This window comes from Mesoplodon mirus (assembly GCF_964341445.2).
Source record: "Mesoplodon mirus genome assembly, chromosome: 2".
Taxonomy (NCBI): Eukaryota; Metazoa; Chordata; class Mammalia; order Artiodactyla; family Ziphiidae; genus Mesoplodon; species Mesoplodon mirus.
The window spans coordinates 111,742,760-111,758,253 of record NC_138977.1 but is presented as its reverse complement, the minus strand read 5'-3'; the positions used below and the strand labels follow the sequence as shown (position 1 = coordinate 111,758,253).

General features: G+C 39.2%; 1 protein-coding gene across 4 annotated transcripts in view; it reads left to right on the top strand.

Annotated features, from left to right (window-relative positions):
* The window catches only part of BICC1 (BicC family RNA binding protein 1), a 299,937-nt gene that overhangs the window by 99,137 nt on the left and 185,306 nt on the right, over positions 1-15,494 (top strand). For 3 of the 4 annotated variants that reach the window (XM_082634831.1, XM_082634830.1, XM_082634832.1), the window contains exon 2: positions 3,556-3,602. In XM_082634831.1, the coding sequence (XP_082490957.1) occupies positions 3,556-3,602 (47 nt within the window). Of the gene's footprint in view, positions 1-3,555; positions 3,603-5,356; positions 5,452-15,494 lie in introns of those variants that run through there. The other variant, XM_082634833.1, reaches the window with a different exon arrangement.

Genomic DNA, 15,494 nt, shown 5'->3' with positions numbered 1-15,494 from the left:
CTCTTTAGTGCGTTGTCCAGAATAAGAATAGCTAAATTAAATTTCTAATACGTTTAATTTGGATAGAGTTGTGAATGTGGAAAGGTCTTAGGGAAAGTTGTTTCTAGAACCGAATTTTAATTCTGTCTTGATCTCACTTGTTGGGTGGCTTTGAATATATGGGCCAAGGTTGTGAGTTGAATGAAGGTCTATATTGCCTATTTTGAGTCACCAGAATGGGACTTAAATATTTGTGGAATGAAAGTGAACTTCTCTTTCTTTTCTGGGTCTGTAGAATGAACATCTTACATGCCTGAGTTTATACTGAGAAAGAAATAACTCCACAAACCTCCTCCCTCCCAGTCTCTCACTTCTTCAAGAGGAGTTGATATTTTAATACTGAGGAATTTAGAGTAAGTTTGAGAATGGAACTCTCAAATTTGAGTTCAGAAGGATCCCTCTTGGGGAGGGGAGATAATACTTTTGGTGAAATGTTGCTCTCCCTTGATTGGCTTCTGTGGCCTTGACAGCTTTGTTTGGGTGGAGTCAGTAAAAGCTGTGCAGGAGACCCAGCAACCTGGGAATGAGGTTAGCATGCTCCCAGCAAGGACTGATGACAGACTCACTATGGTTTGCACTGGAGACAGTGACTACCCAAGAGTCCAACTAGAGGCTTTTACCAGGTCCTTGTGGGCTTGGGAAATGGACATGTCTCAGGATTTAGGGGAAAATCAGGCTCAAATTTGGAGTTTCTTGTGCATAAACATTTGGAATGAAAAAAGCCAGAGAGTTTTGGTGTCAACGAGTGTGCCATCTCTGGCTCCCTCCCTCCTGTTCCCCCTCAAATCATAAGGTTGCTAAAGGTACAGGTTTCTGGTTAAGTTTTAGATGTTTTTCTGGGAACATAATTATAATTTGGGTCTAACTAAGGAAGTTCCCCCCATTTTGTTCATCCAGGGATTGAAAGGCCATTCTATGAAGTCTGTTTAGCTGGACTTGGCATGAAGGGGCATTTCAGGGTTGTGACATAATGCGTTTGTCATGAGCAAAATAAGTATCTAAAGGAAGTTTCTATAATAAAGCGTTAATTGTATCATGGAATTTAAACTGATGAATTTTAATTTGTGAAGAGGTTCCCTGTGGGTGAAAGGGGTGTTTATCTGCCTTGCTTGATAGGCCTTTGAAAATACCTTTGATTCTAAAATTTCTTTTTAAAGAAGAGTTCACTCGATGTCACTAGAATATTTTTTCCAATCTTTGTGCCCTAGTATGCAATTTTCATTGCCAAGCAATTGTGTCATCGAGCAGGGGTGCCTTTAAGCTATTTTTGGCTTTAGAGATAAAGCCAGCCCAAGAGGTAGCTGAGTTGAAGTACCCCCAAGGCATTTGTGTCATTAGGTTAGGGTGCCGACCTTTTATCTTCCTGGCCCCTCTGGCTAGGACCAACCAAGTTTGCCAGTTTATTTAGAAAGAGTGAGCTTTACTTATTTTGTTGTTGTTCAAAATTGCTTTTTATGTTCTTTCAAAAGCTTTACTTTTGGTATATTTCTGAGTTGGAGTGAAAATCATAATTTGTAGAGTTAACTACAAAGAATCTATTTGTGGAAGTGTGTGACTCAAATGCTCACATCGGTTTCTGTGCTTAGTTCATGCTGTTGATGATGTGGTTTTTGTGCAAAGAGTAAAGTTAAAATGGTATTGGAATTGTGCGTTAGTTTCCTTTTGCTGCTGTAACAAATCACAGGTATAGTGGCTTACAACAACATAAATTTATTATCTTACTGTTCTGGAGGTCAGAAGTCAGAAATGTGTTTCATTGGGCTCTACCAAGGTGTTGGCAGGGCTGCACTTCCCCCAAAGACTCCAGGGAAGAATCCATTTCCTTGCCTTTGCCAGCTTCTGGAGGGCACCTATATTTCTTGGCTTGTGGCCCCTTTTTCCACCTTCAAAACCATCAGTGTAGCATCTCTGTATCTTTCTCTGCTCTGACCTTCTCCTTTTGCCATCACATGTCCTTCTTTCTCCCTCTACTTCTGTTGTCACATTGCCTTCTTGGACTCTGACCTTTATGCTCCCTTCTTTAAAGGGCCCCTTGTGATTACAGTGGGTCCACCTGAATAATTGGGGATACACTTCCCACTGCAAGACCCTTAATTTAATCACACCTGCAAAATGCCTTCTGCATATGTAAGGTAATATATTCACAGGTTCCAGGGATTAGAACATGCCATCTTTGAGGGGCTGTTTAGCTGCCACATATTAGAATACAGTTTTTAATTTATTATTTCTTTCTAGCTCTTGTTTTCATACGTTTCCCCAAACTCTCTTTGGAAATCACAGAAACATGTACTCTGCTCTGTTTTTTAAATGAAAACATGTCAATAAAAATACACATTTTTACAAAATTATAGAAGATATCTTACATTTAACTGTGAGATTAAAGTTGGTGACAAAAGAATTTAGACGTTAACACTTACTACTTTTTGAGGGCAGAGAGGATTTCTTTGAATTTTGAATTCTCTACTTAACGAAATGTCTGACACACTTACTGGATCTTTAATAATTTTAGCAAGTGCCCTTGTTACACACACACACACACACACACACACACTCGTGCACCTACAGGCAGGCCCCTTGACGGTATCTCCCACTAGGTGTTTGGGGTACCACGGTCTTCCGGGTTTCAATTTCCAGAAGTTCTTGCTCCTGCTCATTTCTCTGTCCTGGGTAGGGAGGGAACTCTTCCACCCTGTGCCTGAATCTGAGACCTGGTGTTTGCCTTCTGAAAGGTGCAATTTGATGCTATTGCAAGCAAGATGCCCTTAGCTCTTTGTTCCTGTGTCTCCACAGATTAAAAAGAAAATGTTCACAGAACCATAAAACTTTTGCACATAAAGAACTGGGCTTGTCCTTTATTTATAGGCTACCATTCAGACATGAAAACGATTGTTCAAATGCAATGACCTTCACATTAATCTCAGGTGAAATTTTGTTGTCTGGGACCTTCACCATGACTTTTTAACTCTCATTGTTTTGTCTCTCTCTTTGTAAATGTGAATAAAGAAGTGAGTTAAAGTGTAGTGTGTGATGCCAGCTGAAATCCAAGTAGATTATACAGTCATTGCAAAGCATAAAACTGAAATTGCTCTGAGTAGGCCTTGTCAGATGAGCCATCACTTGAAAAGGCGACCTCACGCCTGGGACTGATTACAGACAGGAGGTGCTCACAGCACTATAGCTGATTCTACTGGTAGTTGCATTTGTTTAAGTATGTAGTTCCTCGACTATGAGAAAACAAGAGTACTTTCATCTGTGTGTGAAAATAGAGACTTGTGAGGCTTTCAGACAAGAAAATGGAGTGTGAAGTTATCTAAAGATGTCTGATTGATTGGATTAGTATTTTATTCTGTATCCATTTTGCATTACAGATGAGGCCTATGGACAGGCACTGAGCTTTGGGGGAGCAAGGCTGGTGTCTTGTTTACCTTTATATTCTCATACCTGATACTCGAGAATTTTTTGAATACATAGATTGAAAAATGAAACTATTTTAAATGTATACATTTTTATTTACAGCTGCTGCTGAAGGAAAAGGCAAAAGTGGGGAAGACTTTTTTCAGAAGGTAAGTCACTTTTTACTCGTGCCTTGGCGATAATTATGGAGAAATGTACCTGTCTCAGCAGCTACACTAGAAGCCCCTGAAAATGCCCCTTCCATAGGAAGGAAAGTAGGTTTTGATAAGATAGCTGGAGACGCTTGGGGCAAGGAAAGTGTGGTAGGCTGTTTGGGACGTAACCATTCAAAGGCCGCTCCTTCTAGGCAAATTTTTTTTTTTTTTTTTTTACTTCTTTTTTTTTTTTTTTGCGGTATGCGGGCCTCTCACTGTTGTGGCCTCTCCCGTTGCGGAGCACAGGCTCCGGATGCGCAGGCCCAGCGGCCATGGCTCACGGGCCCAGCCGCTCCGCGGCATATGGGATCCTCCCAGACCGGGGCACGAACCCGTATCCCCTGCATCGGCAGGCGGACTCTCAACCACTGCGCCACCAGGGAGGCCCTACTTCTTTATTGGAGTATAATTGCTTTACAATGGTGTGTTCGTTTCTGCTTTATAACAAAGTGAATCAGTTATACATATACATATGTTCCCATATCTCTTCCCTCTTGCGTCTCCCTCCCTCCCACCCTCTCTCTCACACCCCTCTACGTGGTCACAAAGCACCGAGCTGATCTCCCTGTGCTATGTGGCTGCTTCCCACTAGCTATCTATTTTACGTTTGGTAGTGTGTATATGTCCATGCCTCTCTCTTGCTTTGTCACAAGGCAAATTTAATGAAGTTTTCCCTTGGAGGCAAGGAGGCAGTGAGGGCTGCCAGATCTGCTGCCCAGATTATCTTCTTTACCGCCTGTTTCCTCCTTCCCCAAACACATACCTGACCTAGGGGGCTGGAGAGAAGGAGTCCCTCACAGCTTCTTCATTTCTGGTAAGCATAACCGTGGGCAAGGTGATAAAATTGACAAAAGATGCACCATTAGACCGCTTGCTCACAACTGGTAACCATGTCCATTCTGTCCCCGGCTGCCCTCCGTAAGTTCTGACCTTCAGTGAAGCCAGCCTGGCCAGTCATAGAGGGGAAATAGGAACTGATGGAAAATGATTTGAGATAGTGTGGAGAGCAGTTGATTAATTCTGGTTAGCTCTATTTTAAAATAAGTGTTTTATGTAAGGGAAGATGTGTGTCTTTTCAAAGAAATTGACTCGAGTTCCTGTTCTTCTTTCTTTTGTTCAGTTGAATTTATTATATTTGTGTGTTTGTTGTTGGTTTCCAGAAGGCATGTGTGTAGGACGAAATGACACAGTTTGTCCCAGGGTGAAATACAGCAGCAACTACAGATGAGGTTAAATATCACGGTAGAGGGTCATCAAACTTTTGGAAAACACCTGTGTGACCAGATGTGGCTTTTACAGTCTTCCTCATTCTCTTGCCTTCTGTGTGATCTGATTTTTTTTTTTTTTTTTGGTCACCTTCATCATTCATCTGCGTTCTCTTCCAAGGATATTGAAAGCGAATATTTTCAGAGCTGATGCTGGCATTGCCATTTCTTCATTCTGAAAATATTTGTTTACCACCTGCTGTGTTGTGCAACACACTGGAAAGACCAAAATGAGCAAGGCGTAGTCCCTGCCCTAAAGGAATTAGTCTGGTGTTTGATGATAAAGCTGCATAAACAGCAGGAAAGTCTGGGCCGTACAGGATTAAGCACTTGACTGGGACTTGAGGAGATTAAAAAGCACTTGTTGAGGTCTTTAGAAGAGTAGAAATTAGCCAAGTGGAGGTAGGCTTGGGTGGGTGGGAAGGGCATTCTAGGTGAAGAAACAGAATGGAAAAAGGCTCCGATGTGGAAGAATTCATGCAGCATTCATACTTCAAACATTTGGCTGGCATATGACATCGGAGAGTTCGTAGTGCAAGGTGAGGTGTGTACTCTCCTATATGATGAGGTACCTTCTTTGTTTAGGCGGCCTTTCTTAAAGGGATTTAAATTTTAAAAATTTAAAAGTGCTGTGCTGGCCAAATAGAATGTGCCAGACCACAGTTTTCCACCCCTGCTTCTTAGGCTCATGCTGTTGAAGTTTATGTACTATGCCTGAATCCGCCTTCCTTGGCATTGTCTGACATTGGTTCATGTCCAACTTGTACTCAATACTTGGGCAATTCAGAATACTCTGCTTTTAGCTGGGGCAGGCTTGCCACAAGGGGAAGCAAAGAGAAGACAAATAGCAGAAATCGCAGATTTGCCTTGGGTTGGCTGTGGTGGTACAAATAGATGCAATCTATGGAAGGATTTTTGTTTCTTTTTTTTCTGTTTTTGAGTTCTTCTTTAACTTGCAAAGAGATGTAAAAAGCAGCCTGTTCAGCTTTGTGTGACTCAGACATTTTAAAACCTGAATCGAAACACAGTGTATGTGGTCATAAAGGACCTTCATTCTTAGAAGATTTGCTAATATTTATCACTCTTTGCAGAGCCATATATACATTCCAGCAGTTTAAATGGAAACACATGTTTGAATCCAGGAACATGTGTGCATCCCACAAACTGTGAGTTGGAATCATAGATTACATTCTTGGTCACAGGTTAATGAAGTCTCTGACTAAATGGAATACTTTTTAATCTCCTCATTTTCTTCTTTTGTTCAATAAAGTATCTTCCTGATGGACAAGTGTCAATATAAAATTTGGATACTTACCCTGGAAAAAACCCTGCAGCTTACTAAAAGGCAAGCATCCCAAATTTCAGAAAAGTAATTTTCAGTGTTTTGACCAGACAGAAGTAGACATTATGGTCTGTCTCCAGTAGAATGAAGGAGCAGAGAAGTATTGAATTCTCCTCCAGGAACTTTCTTCTAGTTACACATCTTCCATTAAAATTAATGGCATTTTGGGAAACATTTGGGAACAAAAAATAAACCACATTGCTCGTCATTAGCATGTTTGAAAAAATGCTTTTCTTCTTCCAGGGAAATGCAAATATGAAGGTTCTATATGCTTATTATTAGAATATATTTTGGTTTTTTACTCTGGGGTGTGTATCACAAACCAAAATTAGAATCTCTCTTTGAGCAGAGTTTAAAATTTGACTATCCTGACTTTAAAAATATCTAAGTCTGGAAGGATACCTCCCGGATTCATACTGCCTCTCCCTAAGGAGAGGATTGGAAGAGGAGGATGAGACTTGTATAGGTTACTTTGGTTTTTTTGGACCATCAAGATATAGGTAAAATCACTACTGGGATCATCAAATGTATTGTCTCAAATTTGGAGCTATGATTTGCAGTTGTTCAGTTTACTGTACACTTAGACTTCTCCCAGGCGTCACGCTTATTGTTTGTTTCAGAGATCTCCCTGGTTTTCTGTGTCCTGTTTTACTGTATGTGTTTAAAATGTTTTATTTCCACTGATATTCTATTAGGGTAAAAGACTAACCTGTTACAGCAGATAATGCCAACAATATCGTGCCTTAAAGAACAGTTCTTTAAAATTAGAAGCATCTTAAAAATTCGAAAATAAGGGAATGGTTGAATAAATTTTGGTGTATTCACATCATGAAATTATATGCAATGTTTAAAAAAAACTAAGTAAATCTTTACCCATTGACACAGAAAGATACTTGCAATGTATTGCTGAATCAAAAAGCAAACATGTAAATAGTATGATTTCTGTTTTGCAAAGTACATATAAAAACAAGATAAAATATAGGTCTGAAATGGTATACATTTCAGATAAGTAAAACCATCAACAGAGATCACACCTTTTTATTTTGTCCTTCCCACATAGTACGATTTTTAAGTAAGTGTGTACATCTTTTGTAAAATTTTTAATGAAACAATAACAAAAAGGAAAAAAAAAGAACAGTTCTTTATTTTACTTTCATGTAACATTCTAAGGAGAATATTCCCGCTTGGTGGGTGGCATTGTCCCATGCTGTCAGTGAGAGACCCAGATTCCTTCCAAGACAGAGCCCTGCTGTTCCTTAAGGCACAATCTCATCTGTATGGTTAAAACTGGGTCATCACCATGGCCAGATGGGAGCTGGTGAGGAGGGAGTGCGCCGTGGTCTTAAGGCAGGTCAGGTCTGGGTCTGGCATGTGTCAGTTGTTCTCACGTTCTCCTGGAGAAAACTCCTGTAAGAGGCCTTATGTAACTGCAGTCATAGGGGTGGGAGGAGGAGCCTCTGGAGGAAATACTGATTTTGCAAGCGCTATTTACCAAAAGACAGATTAAGGAAAAATGAATGTGGTCGGAGGGTAATATCTCTGTGTGTTAAGGCTTTGAAATGTTTTGTATTATCTTTTGGGGCAGCTCTAAAAATTTGTACCACAAATTGAGTGGCTTCCACACTAAAAATGGGTTGTCTCACCTTTCTGGAGGCTGGAAGCCCAGGATCGAGGTGTGGACACGGTTGGTTCCTTCCTAGGGCTGCGAGAGAGAATCTGGTCCATGCCCCTCTCCTGGCTCCTGGAGGTTTGCTTGCCGTCTTTGGTGTTCCTGGCTTGTAGAAGCATCGTCCCCATCTCTGCCTTCTTCACATGGCATTCTCCTTGTGTGTGTCTTGCTGTGTCCAAACATCCTCTTTTTGTAAGGACACCAGTCCTATTGGATTAGGGCTCACTCTAATGATTTCATCTCTCTAATTACATCTGCAGTGACCCCGTTTCCAAATAAGGTCGTCGCATTTGAGGTACTGGTGGTTAGGATTTCAATATATGAATTCTGGGGGACACAATTAAACTACTAATACCTTTTAATGGAGGAAATAAAGTTTGTAGAACATTTACTATAATTAGAAAAATTTGGTAGAATTGTTATCATGTTTTGATACTTAATTTGATCTATAGATTTTAACTTCCTAATCATTTGTACTAAATTGTTTTCTTTCCTTATAGCAAGTCATTTTTAAGTTGTCTATAACAAATACATAACTAACATGCAAGAAAGAAAAAAAAATCTACGTAGTCATCCCACCTTTGAAGGAGATCTACTATTTATACACCCTTAGTCCTTTTTTCTATGTATATTAAAAATGTAAAGTGCTTTTTAATATTCTGATTGGCTGATGAGATTACAAATTAGACTCTGTATTGGATACATCCCAAATGTTTTTCTGTGTTGAAAATTGCAAGTTCTCCAGTAATTGTACTTTTTATTCTTTGGCTCTAACTATATTTACAAAAGGAGGGAATGGATACAACTATTGCTTTTCTCTCTAGTTCTTTGTCCACTTCTCATGGAACCTTAATTGAAACACATGGAAATGATCTGCCAGGAGTTTTACAGTTCTTTGGCCAGTTGTTCATGGCTTACTCACTGTCTGTCCTGTTTCCTTTAATCACTTATTTTTTTCTTTCTCTTGTGAAATGACTACTTTTTTTCTTTCTCTTGTGAAATGACTATGGCAAGATCTTGGAGGGGAAAATGTGTTACAGTGTATTAGGTGGGGATGAGTAAAGTGATTGTATTACAAATGTGATTCATCAAAGCAAAATGCTTTTGGAATCTCGAATCCCAATGGCTGAAGAAGAGAAAATCCATTCAGCATCATAATTGATGAAAGCCAAGTTTTCCATTACATTGGGTTATATACATCGTTTCACCACAAAGTACACAACACATATTTTAAAGTAGGGATATTTTATACCCTTAAAATATTTCAGTTTAGAAAAGTGACCTTTAAACTATGGTTTTTCAGAAGGGCTTATCACTAAGACTAATATAAATAAGAAACTGTTAGATGGTTTATGTGGTATATTTTTATTACCCTCAAGCTCATCTTGTTAGGCAAATAGATTTCTTTTGTCATTTTGAGACGGGAAGGTAGCAAGTGTTGTCTTCTGGGGTAAATTGCTTGGAGGAATATCTGTCTCCCTTTGTACCTCAAAATGAGTGCATTAGTTGGTCTTAGATGGGGACCACTTGAATCTTTTTATTGGAGGGGGGAGACAGAAATCTCTAAGTATAATTGCTTCTACTTCCTCCACTGACCATTGTTTTGTATAGGTTGAATAGATCAAAGTCCTCTGGTCATAGAAATAAGTTTTGATTTAATTATTTAAAAGTGAATTCACTTCATTATAGCCCATGATATACTTTCTCTAGCACTGAGTCTTTATGCTTAAACATTTAAAATCAAATTTGATTTAAATGAAATTAGGATATTTAAGGTTTTAATCTCAGTATGTGTTTTAATAGGTAATATATTCACATGGTTCACAATTCAGACATTCCAAAAGGACGTGTATATACAGTGAAGAGTATTTGATGTCACAGTTCTGAAGATGGGCTGAGGAGGCTGTAGAATGAGTGTTGATTTTGATTCCAGACTTAAATGTTGTCACCACTGGATGTCATCACGAATGGACAGTTAGGCCTTAAAGCCAACATTCAGGGACCCTGAGTTCTTATTTCTGATGACAGCGTTATGGACTTGAGCATAAGTTTCATTGAGAGAGTCTGTGATCACTGTTTTCTCCTACAACTGGCTAAATAGGGGTAACTGGCACGTACAAGACTTAGAAAAAATGGACAACCCCCCAAACAGGTTCTTCTGGTCATCTCTTAATTAATTAATTATATTTATTTTAAAAAATTAATTTTTATTGGAGTATAGTTGATTTACAGTGTTGTGTTAGTTTCTGCTGTACAGCAAAGTGAATCAGTTATACAGATACATATATCCACTCTGTTTTAGATTCTTTTATCATATGGTCATCTTTCAGAAAGTTGTTAAGGGTAAGAATCTGTCCTGTTTTTATATCTTCTGATTTGCTCTGTGTCTTCCATCAGAGTCGAGCAGATAAGGGTTAGTGAGAAAAGATTAAGAAAAAGACTGTCTTAAGTGATTTGCTCATTCTCTCTTTTTCTTTTCTAAGTTCTGTCTTTGTGTTGACTTGAATACGAGGAGCCTGGGTGTCAAGCCCATATTCTCGAGCATGTTGTACAGTCACCTGTTGAGTTCTGTCATCATATCAGGTACTTGGCTTTTCTTTCAGCAGTCATTTCACACAACTGCTTTATGAAAACCACATTTGCTGTTTTATTCCTCTTTCTGCATCCATGGAGGTAGGGGATGTCATTGGGGTTCCTTTAAACTGTGTGTTTGATGGCAGTGAATATACCCTAATTGCTATTATGATTTTTTAAAGTGAATAATCATAGTTAATTTAAATCAATACCCCATGAAAGTTTAGTCATTACTGGTTAAAATGTCTCTTGAACCCAAACTCAAAGCATTGGATCATGTGGAAAATCACATTGAGTTTATGATTGGATTACTATATAGGCCTTAAAAAATCATGTAAACATTACTAGGGCAGAAATTATTCCAAAATGTTAAGTCTCTGTCTCAGTGATGAGATTATGGTTGATTTGTATTCTTTCTCTATACTTATTATGCTGTGAACCCCTATTATTTTTAAAACCAAGATTAATCATCACCACCACCTCATGGAGAGAAACAGACCGTAATGGCTAAAGTAGGTTGAGGTTGCCCATGAATGCATAAATTATTGCCAGTTTGTAGAACATAAAGTATTTTGTTGAAAGAAGTGTAAAAGGTCATTTGGTTCTGCCACCCATGAAGTACGGAAGTTCCTTCTGTATCTTCTACAACAGGTATAAAGACAGTACAGGTCTCAGATGTATATACAAGGCAGATCATTTTTAGTCAGTGCTGATTTTCAGAAAATTTCCCCCTTTCTTTACATCCATGTGATCTTCTTGTTTTGCCATTTGGAGGTATAAACATTTTTTTGAAGATTTTTAAAATAAAATCTGTATGTCTTCTTTTCTTCAGACTAAAGATATTTAGATTTTATTTATCATATAACTCAATTTTCAGATCCCTTACCATTCTATTCACTTTTAGGAGCAAGATTTTACATGTGGCAACAATATCTGGGTACAGTATTTTGGGTATAGCCTGATGAGTACGGCTGTAGTGAGGCCATGATATCCATGATTTGGATGTGATCCAGAAGCAGCTAAAGATTATATAATTTTCAGGCACTGTTAATTGGTCACAGATGTGAAGAATTGGCTTTTTTTGGGGGGGGGGCATTCTTCATCCAACTGAAGAGGAATGTTTGGCTCCAACTGTCATTACTAGGTGTATAATATAAATTAAGGATACTAGAATCCTGACTGGCAGGTTAAAGCCCACTTATAGATAGCTCACATGATCTGTCACTCTTAAACTCTTGACCTGACATTTGGCCTGGAGACCATGTGGCAGTTAAGGTGGCCAGAACATGAAAGTGTGGGAAGCATCCCTTTGAAAGAGTTCACCTGGTTCTGGGACTGTGTAGTCAGAACTCCTGAATGATTTTCTTTCTTCATTATGGACTTCACAAGGTTACCTGGGAAAAGGACTCAACCACAGCATGACAGCCCATAAAATGATGAGGCCAGTGCAGTGACTTTTAGTGTGACTCCAGTGAATGCTGTGACATTTAGTAAAGAGCTTTAAGCTTTACTGCTTTAAAATGGGTTTACAGAAGAATTAGTACATTTAAAAATTGGGTGTGGTGGTGATATCCTTTTCTTCTAGACAAGGATCTGAATAGTCTTGGATTAATTTTTTTTTTCAGGGTCAGAGACCTAGTTGGTGGCAGCCAGGACTTGAAGAGTGCTTTTCTGACTTTGACTGTTGTTCATAAAATATAAATCATTTTCTGTAAATCGGTGATTATCATGCCCTCTTGGGTGGACTGTGCTCCTATAGTGAGAAAAGTTCTGTCTAAAGCTGTAAGTTTTGCTGAGTAGGACTCTGAATTAGAGTCATTGTGGTGCATTAGAGGGACAGCCAAAGGGCTGAAGCAAATTAATACAGTAAAATAAATGGTATGGATTTTGTAGTCCTTTGTATTTTGTTTAAACAGTCAGATTTCAAAATCATATTAAGGTTGGTTGGTCTGATATTTCACTATTTTATTTTATCCAGGAGAGTTATAATAGTGGCTTATTGTCATCTCATGAATCAATCCTTTCCTCAATTTAGGAACTCTTGCTGTTTTTTAAAAAACAGCCTTTTGCTTGATGACGTTTAACATTTTGCATTTTATTTAGACAAAATAGATTGCTTTAGAATTTGTACTTTGGCTAATTCAACTCTTACCTTTTGTCTCTGAATAATACCTTTAAACTTATGGACTTTGTCATTTATGTGATTATATGCCTGCCTTTCTACATACCCTCCTATGGAAAAAGGAGAGGAGCCAGGTGTGTTGTGCATCACCTGTTTCCCTGCTCTTCCAGCCACAGCTGACAGGCCTAGATGTGGCACCAGACCCAATGAGGAACCTTCTGGAGACACTGGCCACGACCTGTGTGACTGGCTCTGAAAACTCACTGAGTGAGACTTTTCTCTAACAAATTGGGGAAACTTAGACCTAGAGTGGTAGTGGGGACGCAGAGGGAAAGGTCGTGGTGTCGGGTGGGGTCGGGGAGAAGCCAGGGGTGACTGTGTGGGCCACGGGAAAATTCTGGGGTCACAGGGAGAAGCAGCTGTGAGTCAGCAGAAGAAACCCATCCACAGAAGGGAACATGGAACAACAACAGCAACCAAAAAAAAAAAAAAGAGAGAGCGAGAGAACGAGAGAGAGCGAGTGAGAGAGAGAGCGAGTGAGAGAGAAGCAGATATGCCAGAAGTGAGCAATGCCTCTTGGGGGAGCTGGCACAGTTTGTGGTGCTTCTCAAGTTTGGCTCAGTAGGTGCTTTTGCAAACTTCTTCCCTTCCCTTGATGTGCTTGAGAAACTTTGGTGTCTGTGTGTAGTATAGTTTAACCCCTCGATGAGTATCTCAAATTAAGTTATATTGTTAAAGGAGCAGTGCTCCCTAGATAAGACATAAGGCATTCTCCCCAAATGGGTCATTAAGGTATGTATACAGCAGCACACACACACACATATATATATATGAATTCTGTTCAGAGAGAGTGTTCATCATATACTGGTATAGTATTTTTTCATGTTTTGCAACATATACCACAGTGTATTGTAAAACATGAAAATATAACATACCAGTATATGATTAACACTCTCTCTGAATAAAATTCATATATATGTGTGTATATATATGTGTTTGTATATATACATATATATATGGGGTGTGTGTGTGTGTGTGTATGTGTGTGTGTGTATGAATAGTATTCTTATTCAGGGTGTGTTTCTCTTTGCTCGTCAGTTGCCAGCATTATTCAAGGAATCATAAGGTCATAATTGCTGTTAATATCTTCAGTGGAAAAAGCTTGTGCTGGCCTTATTTTCCAAAAAGATTTAGCTGTGGGCTTTTATTGTACGTTTTAGGATTTCCTCCTCCTCCTTGGACATTGGCACTAATATATAGTTTTAGTCAGTGTTATGCTTTTTGTGGGAAGTTTGTAGTCAGCCAACGTGAGGAGGGGTTAGTACAGCATACAACATTTTCTGTTTTTCTTAGTAGTGGTTAGGGAGAACGCTTTGTTACTCTTTGCCTCTTTAAGTAACATGATCCTTGAATTAAATTATTAAATTATTAAATATCCTGAATGTTACTCTCTTATTTTGTATGTTCAGCAGTTGTGGATTGTCCCAAACTAGTTCTTTTGCAGGTTTTTATTTCTTTGGAGGCAAGTTCCTTCTTGAAAGGAGCTGCCTTTTGTCACTTTAAGAGGTGAAAAAATAGATTTCATTACCATTTTTTCCCCCTTGGTGAAATCAAAATGATTTAGGATAAGTGTATAAGTATGTCTTTCCTTCCTTAGCATTTATTACCATTAGTACTCTTGTCATTCTAAATTATCATTCAGTCATTCAGATTTTCTGCTTCTTAATAGTTAAAGTGATGACGATTGGGAATGAAGGAATTTAGCCAGAGATGAAACCAACTACAGGCAAATATAGAGGCTTCTGTGTTTCCTTCTCAGTTTTCCTTCTTGAGTTTTCCACCAATTGCTTTTTTGAGAGAGAGAGAGAGAGAGAGAGAGAGAAAACCCAGCTTCAATTCCCATGTGGCTGTTTACTTTGGAGTTGCCAAGAAACCTTAATCCCATGTGAATAAGAAAACTTTAAACTCAGTTAGCTTGGAGTTGTTTTCTTAAATAGAACTTCTTCCTGTTATATTTGTCTATGGGATTTTCCAAGACAATTGTGCAAATCCATGTGTAAGTCAATAGGAGATGCTGTTTGAGAAGCTCTGTGGCATGGTCCTTAGGTTGGTAGGTTGGGAGAGCCTAAATGTTTCCTGGTTTCAGCCAGTATGTTGAGAGGGAGTTATTAACAAAATTGAGGAAGTAGTATATTTTAGTATTTATTTGGAACATGGATGTTGGGTTTTCTTTTCATTTGTGAGTACCACTTCACTTTAGCATCCCTCTCACACATTGAAAATATGGTGTGCTAGGACTCCCCTGGTGGCGCAGTGGTTAAGAATCCGCCTGCCAATGCAGGGGACATGGGTTCGAGCCTTGGTCCGGGAAGATCCCACATGCCACAGAGCAAGTAAGCTCGTGCGCCACAACTACTGAGCCTGCGCTCTAGAGCCCGCGAGCCACAACTATTGAGCCTGCGTGCCACAACTACTGAAGCCTGCATGCCTAGAGCCCGTGCTCCGCAACAAGAGAAGCCACCGCAATGAGAAGCCTGCGCACCACAACGAAGAGTAGCCCCCGCTCGTCGCAACTAGAGAAAGCACGCGCACAGCAACGAAGACCCAACGCAGCCCAAAAAATAAATGAATAAAAAGAAAATATGGCGTGCTACCTCATACTCTGTCAATCTGGAAACTCTGTCTTCTAGTTTCATGGGAATACTAAAGAAGAAATAATTTCTACCTTCAAAGAGCTTTCAAGCAGAAGGAGAAAGATGTTTATAAGGGTTAGAATGAATGATGAAGTACACAGGCTTTACAAAGATGCCAAGGAGGCCATTCATGAGAAAGTTACCACCCTCCCTGTGAGCTATACACTGTGCAGGTGCAGGAT